General features: G+C 36.0%; 1 protein-coding gene across 7 annotated transcripts in view; it reads right to left on the reverse strand.

Moving 5' to 3' along the window:
• The window catches only part of CEP120 (centrosomal protein 120), a 160,930-nt gene that overhangs the window by 59,529 nt on the left and 88,902 nt on the right, over positions 1–12,499 (reverse strand). For 6 of the 7 annotated variants that reach the window (XM_010971543.3, XM_074360568.1, XM_074360566.1 and 3 more), the window contains one exon: positions 1,941–2,089. The exons of the other annotated variant lie outside the window; for it this stretch is intronic. In XM_010971543.3, the coding sequence (XP_010969845.2) occupies positions 1,941–2,089 (149 nt within the window). The remainder of the gene's footprint in view (positions 1–1,940; positions 2,090–12,499) is intronic. 7 annotated transcript variants of the gene reach the window in all.

A 12,499-nucleotide genomic window follows, 5' to 3' on the forward strand; every position in this document is an offset into this window, starting at 1 on the left:
AAAAATCCAATCCCAGACCTGAAAGCTATTGAGACCTGAAAGACTGAGACAATGTTCCCAGCATAGTATATTTTTCCGGAAAGTAAATTATTTAATACTTGGAAAAAAATCCTTTCATACCAGCCCTTATAATGTCACACAGTACAATGCCAAACTGTTTACCTATAGTCTTTCTTCTAAGTTCTGAGAGATTTAATTTCTCCTCCTACTATCAAAATCATCCCAACTTATTCTTTTCCTAAAGCAAAACTGCTTTCCGATAATTTAGAAAAATGTTTTCTTCATATTTTTTAAGTTCACTTGCAAGTCTTTTTAATAATGAAAAAACAGATTTTAAAAGTAAAATGTTTTCTATAGCACTAGAACCAAAACAGACACGTAGATCAACGGAACAGGATAGAGAGCCCAGAAATCCCACACAGTTATGGTCAGTTAATCTATGACAAAGGAGGCAAGAATATACAATGGAGAAAAGAGACAGTCCCTTCAATAAGTGGTGCTGGGAAAACTGGACAGCTACATGTAAAAAGAATGAAATTAGAACATTCTCTAACATCATATACAAAAATAAACTCAAAATGGATTAAAGGCCTAAATCTAAGACTAGATACTCTAAAACTCCCAGAGGAAAACATAGGCAGAACACTCTCTGACATAAATCACAGCAATATTTTTTTCAAACCAGTTCCTAGAGTAATGGAAATAAAAGCAAAAATAAACAAAGGGGACCTAATTAAACTTAAAAGTTTGTGCACAGAAAAGGAAACCTTAAAAATAATTAAGACAACCTATGGAATGGAAAAAAGTATCTGCAAATGATGAGACTGACGTGAGCTTATTTCCAAAATATACAAACAGCTCATACAGCTTAGTATCAACAACTACAACCAACAACAACAAAAACTCCATTCAAAAAATGGGCAGAAGGCCTAAATGGATATTTCTCCAAAGAAGACACTGAGATGCCAACAGGCACATGAAAAGGTGCTCAATATCACTAATTATTAGAGAAATGTAAATCAAAACTACAAGGTATCACTTCACACCAATCAGAATGGCCATCACTACAAAGTCTATAACTAATAAATGCTGGAAAGGATGTGGAGAAAAAGGGAGCCTCCCACACTGTTGGTGGGAATGTAAAACGGTGCAGCCACTATGGAGGACAGTACGGAGGTTCCTTAAAAAACTAAAAATAAAGTTATCATATGATTCAGCAATCCCACTCCTGGGCATTTATCCAGAGAAAACTGCAACTCGAAAAGATACATGCAGTGTTCATACCAGCACTACATACAACAGCCAAGACATGGAAACAACATAAATGTCTGTCGACAGATGACTGAATAAAGAAGATGTGGTGTGTGCGTGTTCGCACACACACACAATGGAATACTACGTGGCCATAAAAAAGAATGAAATAATGCCACTTGCATCAACATGGATGGACCTAGAGATGATTATACGAAGTGACATAAAAAGACATATCAAATGATATCACTTATATGTGGAGCCAAAAAAATAAATAAGACACAAATGAACTTATTTACAAGCTGGAAATAGACTCACAGACACAGAAAACAGTTAACTATGTTCACCAAAGCAGAAAGGTGTGAGGAGGAATAAATAAGGAGTTTGGGATTACCATATACAATTACTATTAAAAAAACAGATAAACAACAAGGACCTACTGTATAGTACAGGAAACTACATTCAGTATCTTATAATAACGTATAATGGAAAAGAATGTGAAAAAGAATACATATATATGCGTATGTATAACTGAATCACTTTGCACATCTAAAACTAACAACTAAAATCTAAAACAACATTGCAAATCAACTATAGTTCAATAAAATTTTTAAACTATTAAAGAATAATAATAAAATAAATGTTTTCAAAAGTTCTTTATGAATCACCAATCTGAGGGAAAGACTAACCTGCTCCAACTGGGTGGCGAATGCTATGGTCACTGACAAAATGAAGAAGTCAGTACAATACTCTGCTGGTCCGATCTGATGGTAGCCTCCCTCCTCATTCAGCACTGCCACAATGTCCTTTGGGTCAAGTCCAGACAGGCTGGCAGGTACTTTATGGAAAAAACACAATTAAACTACATTGTAGTTTTCCATAAACAATTATAAGATTTTGAAAGCTGGTTTTCTTTTGCTTTTTCATTTACTTGGCAGTTTTCATAGATACAGTTGATGTCCAGTAAGGTTTCCTTTGATTTTTAATATATTCTCCAAAGAAACCTTATTTAACCACCATTTTTTTCTGCACATAAAAGTCATATTTTGAAATAAGACACTTGTAAAACTTCAATTTAATAAACCACATAGAAAAGGCATCACAGGTTTCCCAAATGAAGTGAATCTAAACTGTGAACTAAAATAAGCAAAATTGACCCAGAATTGCCAAAGCAATACTGAAGAAAAAGAACGAAGTGGGAGGAATAACCCTCCCAGACTTCAAACAATATTACAGAGTCACAGTAATCAAAACAGCAGGTACTGGCATAAAAACAGACATGTGACTCAATGGAACAGAACAGAGCCCAGAAATAAACCACACACCTATAGTCAATTAATCTTGTCAAGAATACACAACAGAGAAAAGATAGTCTCTTCGGCAAGTGGTGTTGGGAAACCTGGGCAGCTACATGTAAATCAATGAAGTTGGAACACTCCCTGACATCATACACAAAAATAAAGCCAAAATGGCTTAAAGACTTCAATATAAGACAAGATACGATAAACCTCCTAGAAGAAAACATAGGCAAAACATTCTCTGACATAAACCTTGGCAATGTTCTCGTAGGGCAATCTACCCAGGCAATAGAAATAAAAGCAAGAATAAACAAATAGGACCTAATTAAACTTACAAGCTTCTGCACAGCAAGGGAAACCATAAGTAAAACAAACCTATGGAATGGGAGAAAATATTTGCAAAAGGTGAGACTGACAAGGGCTTAATTTCCAGAATATATAAACAGCTCATACAACTTAAGAAGGAAAAAAAAAAAAAACCCAATTCAAAAATGGGCAGAACACCTAAACAAGCAACTCTCCAATGAAGACAACAGACATGAAAAAATGCCCAATATCACTAATCATCAGAGAAATGCAAATCAAAACTACAATGATTTATCACCTCATACCAGTCAGAATAGCCATCATTTAAAAGTCTATGAACAATAAATGCTGGAGAGGGTGTGGAGAAAAGGAAGCCCTCCTACACTGTTGATGGGAATGTAGTTTGGTACAGCCATTATGGAAAATAGTATGGAAATTACTCAAAAAACTAAAAATAGACTTACCATATGATCCAGCAATCCCACTTCTGGGTATATATCTGGAGGGAACTCTAATTTAAAAAGATACATGCACCCAATGTTCATAGTAGCACTATACACAATAGCCAAGACATGGAAGCAACCTAAAAGTCCACTGACAGATAACTGGATAAAGAAGGTGTGGTATATTTATACAATGGAATACTACTCAGCAATAAAAGAGAGTAAAATAATGACATTTGCAGCAACATGGATGGTCCTAGAGATTGTCATTCTAAGTGAAGTAAGCCAGAAAGAGAAAGAAACATACCATATGATATCACTTATATGTGGAATAAAAAAAAAAAGAAAGAGGATACTAATGAACTCACGTACAAAACAGAAACAGACTCCTAGACATAGTAAACAATCTATGGTTACCACGGAAAGAGGGTGAGAAGGGATAAATTTGGGAATTTGAGATTTACTAATGTTAGCCACTGTATATAAAATTAGATTTAAAAAAAAAGTTTCCTCTGTATAGCACAGGGAAATATGTTCAATATCTTGTAATAACCTTTAATGAGAAAGAATATGAAAATGAGTATATGTATGTATATGCATGACTGGGACATTGTGCTGTATACCAGAAATTGACACATTGTAACTGACTGTACTTCAATTAAAAATAAATGAGTAAAAATAAGCAAAATTTGGCTAAAAAGAAAGGTGACTGAATAGAGAATGAAAAAGTGTCCAGGCAGAAGGAACAATATATACAAAGACTCAGAACCAAGAGAAAGCATGTGGTTAGAGAACTGAAGTAGGTGAGGCGTGCTAGACCAGACTGAGGATCAAGTGCGGAAAGAGCATAGGGGATAGAGTGATAAGTAGAGGCTGTATCATAAATAGTCTTCTTGAATGTGTTGAAACATTTGGATAGTTTTCAAAGATTAAGAGAAAACCATAAAACAATTTTGAGAAGAGAACAGATACAACTAAACAGGCTTCCATATGAAGAAACTGGAAGGGGATAGGGTTTCTCAAATTGATTAAGGAAAAAAAAACACTAAATAACTAAAGCTAAAATAATAGACAATATTCTGTAATAGGGAGTAGGCCAGTAAGTCAGCACTCTCCAAGTTGGTAGGTTCAGACTCATACAACTTTTTGGAAGGTAATATATCAGGGCTTATCAAAATTTTATATATGCATACTGTATAAAGCAGCAGTCCATGACTCCTTCAGGAGTTAACCCTGAAGAAAATGCTTACTGCAGCATTGCCTAAAAATAGCATAATGGTTAAGAGCACAGACAAGAGTCACAGACCAAAATTCTAATCCCAGTTCTGTCATTCAGTAGTTGTACAGGGAGATTATATAATCTCCTTTAGCATCCATTTTTCCTTCTGCAAAGCTTTTACAGGGTTGTTACAATCAAATTAGATAACAAAAGTAAAGCACTTAGCATAGTGCCTGATAATTCAGTACTTTAATAAAGGTAGCCATTAAATATTAAGGTCAGTAGAGTTCAGACATCAAAATAGTAACTATGACAGGTTTCTCATTATCAGAAAGGGGTTCTAGGATAAATCTTATGGTGTAGGATTAAAAGGATTGAAGGTGTCACTGTGAATGAATGTTGTTTAGTATATGCATGGATAAAAGAGACATAAAAGCATATATGTACAGATACTTATGTGTGCGTGTATATATATATATCTGTGTATGCATGTATATGTGTATATGTATGCAAACATGGGGACAGCAACAGGTACAGTACAGGGGACAAAGGCTGACCGAAAGACTGAAACCTAATCACAGGACTATAAAATGCTTCCCTTCCCGGAACCCTCCTACACTGCTGGTGAGAATGCAGTTTGGTGCAGCCACTGTGGAAACAGTATGGAGATTCCTCAAAAGACTAGGAATAGACTTATGACCTAGGAATCCCACTCCTGGGCATATATCCAGAAGGAACCCTACTTCAAAATGACACCTGCACCCCAATGTTCATAGCAGCACTATTTACAATAGCCAAGACATGGAAGCAGCCTAAATGTCCATCAACAGATGACTGGATAAAGAAGACGTGGTATATTTACACAGTGGAATACTATTCAGCCATAAAAATTGGCAACATAACGCCATTTGCAGCAACATGAATATTCCTGGAGAATGTCATTCTAAGTGAAGTAAGCCAGAAAGAGAAAGAAAAATACCATATGAGATCACTCATATGTGGAATCTAAAAAAAAACCAAAACATAAATACAAATCAGAAATAGACTCATAAACATAGAATACAAACTTGTGGTTACCAAGGGGGCGGGGGGGTAGGAAGGGACAGACTGGGATTTCAAAATGTAGAATAGATAAACAAGATTATACTGTATAGCACAGGGAAATATATACAAGATCTTATGGTAACTCACAGTGAAAAAAAAATGTGACAATGAATATATATATGTTCATGTATAACTGAAAAGTTTGCTCTACACTGGAATTTGATACAACATCATAAAATGACTGTAACTCAAAATATTTTACAAAATGTAAAAAAAACAATGCTTCCCTTCCCCCAACACCTTACCACTACATTACTCAAAGCCTATTTTCCTTTATCCAATATATTATGTCTATCATCAACAAAAAATTACAAGGCACACTAAAAGGCAAAAAAAAAATCCATAATCTGTGCTTCCATCTTAGGAAAATAGAAAAACAGGAGCAAATTTAATTTAACATAAGCAGAAGAGACATACTAAAAACTACAGAAGAAATCATAGAAATTGAAAACAGAAAAATCAATGGAGAAAAAAACAAAATCAAAAGCCAGTTCTTTGGGAAAAAAAAATCAATAAAATCAATAAGCATCTAGCCAGCCTAAGGAAAAAAAGAAAACACAAATTACTATTATTAGAAATGAAAAAGGGGACATAACTACAGATGCCACGGACATTAAAAGTTTAATAAAGGGACAGTATAAACAACTCTATGCCCACAAATTTGATAACCTAGATTGGAAATGGTCCAATTCCTTTTAAAAACACAATCTGCCAAAATTCACACACGAAGAAATCCTCTACAATTTTTTTCACAAGACAATACTAAAGGGACTACGTCGTAACTCACTATATGAGGCCAGCATTATCCTAATATCAAATCCCGACAAAGACATTACAAGAAGAGAAAACAACAAAGACCACTATCTCTCATAGTCATAAATGCAAAAATCTTCTACAAAGTATTAGCTAATCAAATCCAACACAATGTATAAAAAGAACTACAAACTACAACCAGATGGGGTTTATCCAAGGTACAGAAGATACGTAACATTCAAAAAGCCATTAATGTAATCTATCATCTCAATAGGCTAAAGAAGAAAAACCACATGGTCGTATCAATACATGGTCGTATCAATACATGCTGAGAAAAGCATCTGATAAGCTCCAACACTCATTCATGATAAAACATTCTCAGTAAACTAGAAATAGAGAGTAACTTCCTCAGCTTGAAAAACAACATTTACAAAAAATCTACAGCTGACATCATACTTAATGGCTAGTAGCTTTCCCTAAACTAAGATCAGGAATAAGGCAAGGATGTCCTCCTTCACCACTGCTGTTCAATACCATACTGGAAATCCTAGTAACTAATGCAGTAACACAAACAAAGGAAACAAAAGCTTGCAGATTGGGAAGAAAGACATAAAACTGTCTTTGTTTCCAGGTAACTAGCCTATCCATCTGTGGAAAGATCAAAAAAACAAGAACAAAAACAAAAAAAATCAAATTAAAAAAACCCTATTCCTGGAACTAATAATAAGCAATTATAGTAAGGCTGCAGGAGACAAGATTAATATACAAAAGCCAATTACCTTCCTATAAACCAGTAATGATCAAGTGAAATTTGAAATTAAAAATACCATTTACATCAGCACCCAACATAGATATTTAGAAATAAATATAACAAAATATGTACAAGATCTATATGAGATAAACTACAAAACTGATAAATAAAAGAACTAAATAAATGGAGACAGATTCTATGCTCATGGATAGGACAACTCAATATTGTCAAAATACTAGTACTTCCGGCTTGATCTATGCAATCAAGTAGTCCCAATCAAAGTCCCAATAACTTATTTTGTAACACGGACAAATTGATTCTAAAGCTTTTATGAAGAAGCAAAAGACTCAGAATAACCAACTCGATACTTAAGAATAACAAAGATGGGAGTACTGATACTACTCAAACTCAAGACTTACTATAAAGTTACAATAATCAAAACAGTGTAATCCTGGTGAAATACACACAAAGATCAATGAGACAGACAGAGAGCCTATAAATAGACCCACATATATACAGTCAACTGATCTTTGACAAATATGTGTTTGTTTTTTGGTTTGGGGGGTTTTGGTGGGGGGAGGTAATTAGTTTTATTTATTTTATTTTGATGGAGGTCCTGGGATTGAACCCAGGACCTACTGCAGGCTAAGCATACACTCCACCACTGAGCTATCCCCTCCACCTTGATCTTTGACAAAGGAGTCAAGGCAATACAATGGAGCAAAAATAGTCTTTTCAACAAATTGTACTGGAACAACTGGACATCCACATGTGAAAAAATGAATCTAGACACAGACCTTAAAACCTTCACAAAAATAAACTCAAAATGCATCATAGACTTAAGTGTAAAACATAAACCTGTATTAACTCCTAAAAGAAATATAGGAGAGGTTTTCCCAGGCAAGATGAGAGTAGTAGGACCACGAGATCGCCTGTCCTTGCAACTACAAAAAAATAACAACCAACTGCTAAACAACCATCTAAGAAAAAAGACTGGACCCTAGCAAAAAAGATCTTCTTCAACTGAAAACATAAAGAGAGGACCGCAGCCGGACAGCAGGAGGGGCATGCTCACAATATAACCAGGCTCCATATCCCCCAGGTGTGAAACCCACAAACTGAAGAATTATCAAGTTGTAGAGGCCCTCCTACAGGAGTGAGTTTTGGGCCCCAGGTCAGCTCCCCAGCCTGATGTTCTGGCATTGGGAGGAAGAGACCGTAGGACACCTGGTTTTGATGGCCAGCAGGGCTTACCTCCAGGAGCCCCACGGGAATGGGCAAAACAGACTTCAGTCTCTTGGGAAGCGTACACAGAATCTCAAATGTACCAGGTCCAAGGGCAATAGCAGTGACTTCATAAGAACCAGGGCCAGACCTACCTGCTGGTTTCAGAAGTTCTCCTGGGGAGATAGGGGGCTTCTGTGGCTCACCCAGGGGACATAAAAGCTGGTGGGGAGTGTTAACCTACAAAAGCTTTCTGGAGGCTGACATCTTGAATGGATTATTAGCATCAGCACCTAGCCCCACTCAACAGCCTGTAGGCTTAAGTGCTGGGAAGCCAAGGCCTAACAACGTACTGAGTAGGAACCCAGCCCCAATCATCAGTAGACTTCCTGAGCCCACAACTGCCTCTAGACACACCCCAAGACATGGCACTGCTCACCAGAGGGCCAGGACAAAGCTCCACTCAGCACTGGGCAGGCACCTACTCCTCCTGTCAGGAAATCTGCATAAGACTCTAGTCCAGCCGCATCCACCAGGGGACAGATACCAGAAATAAGAAAACAACAATCCCAAAGCTTGTGGAAGGAAATCTGCAAACACAGACCACACCCTACCCTGGGACTGCCTAGACCCTGGCCCTTGGGTGACAAGAGAGAAGTGTACTGCTGGGACACATAGGTGGTCTCCCACAGAGGGCCACTTCTCCAAGGTCAAGAAACATAACTAACCTACCTAAAAACAGAAACAGAAAGTTAGAAAGTATGAGGCAGCAGAGGAGTATCTTCCAGGCCAAGGCACAAGATAAAATAGTAGAAAGAGATATAAGTGATGAGGAGATAGGCAATCTACCCAAGAAAGACTTTAGAGTAATGATGGCAAAGAATTAGAAAATGTAAAGGATGCCCAGAGTTGAAGAATACAATTACTGAAATGAATAACAGACTAGACGGAACCAAGAATAGACTAAATGAGGCACAAGCACAGATCGGTGAGCTAGAAGACAGATAAGTGGAAATACTACTGCAAAACAAAACAAAACAAAACAAAACAAAACAAAACAAAACAAAACAAAAAAATTAAAAAGAATGAAAAGAAATGAGGATAACTTAACAGAACTCTGGGACAACATGAAGCACACTAATATTCCCATTATAGGGGTCCCAAAAAGAGAAGAGAGAGAGAAAGAACCTGAGAAAATATATGAAGAGGTAAGAGCTGAAAACTTCCCTACCTTGGGAAAGGAAACAGTCATCCAAGCACAAGAAGCACAAAGAATTCCACACAGGATCAACCCAAAGAGGAAGACACCAAGGCACATAATAATCAAAATAATAAAAATTAAGGATAAGGACAGAATATTAAAATCAGCAAGAGAAAAACAACAAGTAACACACAGGGGAACTCCCGTAAGGTTATCAGCTGATTTTTCAGCAGAAACTCTTCAGGCCAGAAGCAAGTGGCACAATATATTTAAAGTGATGAAAAGGAAAAACTTACAACGAAGAACACACTATCCAGCAAGGCTCTCATTCAGGTTTGATGGGGAAATCAAAACTGTCACATAAACAAAGACTGAAAGAACTCAGCACCACCAAACCAGCTTTATGACAAATGTTAAAGGAACTTCTCTAGTCATCAAACCACAAGAAAAGAGAGAAGAAAGAAAGAAAGAAAAAAGACCTACAAAAACAAACACAAAACGCTTATCAAAATGGCAATAAGAACGTATGTATTGATAATTACCTTAAATGTAAATAGATTAAATGCTCCAACCAAAAGATGCTGACTGGCTGAATGGATAAGAAAACACGATACATATATATGCTGTCTACAAGAGACCCACTTCAGAGCTAGAGATACATGCAGGCTGAAAGGAGATGGAAAAATATTCCATGCAGATGGAAACAAAAGAAAGCTGGAGTAAGTAATACTTGTATCAGACAAAATAGATTTTAAAGTAAAAATTGTTACAAGAGACAAAGAAACATTACATAATGCTCAAGGAATCAACCCAAGAAAAGGCTTTAACAATTGTAAATATATATGCTCCCAACATAGGAGCACCTCAGTATATAAGGCAATTGTTAACAGACATACAAGTAGAAATCAACAGTAACACAGTAATAGTGGGGGAACCTTAACACCCCACTTACATCAATGGGCAGATCATCCAGACAGAAAATCAGTGAGGAAATACAGGTCTTAAATAACATATTATGCCAGATGGACTTAACTGATATCTATAGAGCATTCTATCCAAAAGCAAGAGAATATACATTCTTTTCAAGTTCACATGGAACATTCTCCAGAGTCGACCACATGCTGGCCCACAAAGCTAGCACCAGCAAATTTCAGAAAACTGAAATCGTACCAAGTATCTTTTCTGACAACAACGCTATGAATTTGGAAATCAGCTACAAGAAGAAAACTGCAAAAATTGCAAACACAGGGAGGTTAAACAATATGCTTCTAAACAACTAAGGGATCACTAAAGTAATCAAAGGGGAAATGAAAAAATACTTCCAGGAAAATGAAAATGAAAACATAACAATCCAAAACCTCTGGGACACATCAAAAGCAGTGCTAAGAGGCAAGTTTACGGTGAGATAGTCTACCTCAGGAAACAAGAAACATCTCAAATAAACAAACTAACCTTACACCTAAAAAGCAGCTGGAGAAAGAACAAAACCCAAAGTTAGTAGAAGAAAAGAAATCAAAGATTAGAGCAGAAATAAATGAAATAGACTAAAAAAAAATGGAAAAGATCAACAAAACTAAAAGCTGGTTCTTTGAAAAGATAAACAAAATTGAAAAATCTTTAGTCAGACTCATAAGGAAAACAAAGGAGAGGGCCCAAATTAATAAACTCAGAAATGAAGTCCCAATTGATACCACAGAAATCCAAGGGATCACAAGAGGCTACTATGAGCAACTATACACCAACAAAAAGGACAATCTAGAAGAAATGGACAGTTTCTTAGAAAGTTACAATTTGCCAAGACGGACCCAGGAAGAAACAGACAATATGAGCAGACCAATTACCAGTACTGAAATTGAATCAGTAATTTTAAAATTCCCAACAAATAAAAAGTCCAAGACCAGATGCCTTCACAGGCGAATTCTACCAAACATTTTAAAAATCGCTCATGCCTATCCTTCTGAAGTGATTCCAAAAAACTGCAGAGAAAGGAACACTTCCAAACTCATCCTATGAGGCCATCATCACCCTTGTACCAAACCATAAAAAGATATCACAAAAAAAGAAAATTACACTCCAATATCACTTAAAAATATAGATGTATATTTTTGCAACAAAATACTAGCAAATCAACTCCAACTATGCATTAAAAGGATCATAAACCACTATCAAGTGAAATTTCTCTCAGGGATGCAAGGACTTTTCAATATCCACAAGTCAATCAATGTGATATACCACAATAATAAACTGAAGAGTAAAAATCATATGATCATCTCAATATATACAGAAATATTTTTGACAGAATTCAACATTCATTTACAAGAAAAGCTCTCCAGAAAGTGGGCACAGACAGAATATACCTCACTGTGATAAAAGACATATATGATAAACCCACAGCTAACATCATACTTAAAGGGGGAAAACTGAAAGCATTTCCTCTAAGATCAGAAACAAGACAAGAATGCCCACTCCTGCCACTTTTATTCAACATAGTTTTGGAAGTCCTAACCATAGAAATCAGAGAAGAAAAAGAAATAAAACGAATCCAAATTGGAAACAAAGAAGTAAAACTGTCACTGTTTGCAGAAGATATGATACTATATACATAGTATAGCATATGAGAAAACTACTAGAGCTCATCAATGAATTTGGTTAAGTTTCAGGATACAAAATTAATATACAGAAATTTCTATACACTAACAACAAAATAGCAGAAAAAGAAATTAAAGAAACTATCCCATTTACCGTCACACCAAAAAGAATAAAATGCCTAGGAATAAACATACCCAAGCAGGCAAAAGACCTATACTCCAAAACTGTAAGACACTGATGAAAGAAACTGAAGACATAAACATATGGAAAGATGTACTGTGTCCTTGGATTGGAAGAATCGATACTGTTAGAACGGCCATACTATCCAAGGCAATATACAGATTCAATGCAGTCCCTATC

This window comes from Camelus bactrianus, chromosome 3 (assembly GCF_048773025.1).
Source record: "Camelus bactrianus isolate YW-2024 breed Bactrian camel chromosome 3, ASM4877302v1, whole genome shotgun sequence".
NCBI lineage: Eukaryota > Metazoa > Chordata > Mammalia > Artiodactyla > Camelidae > Camelus > Camelus bactrianus.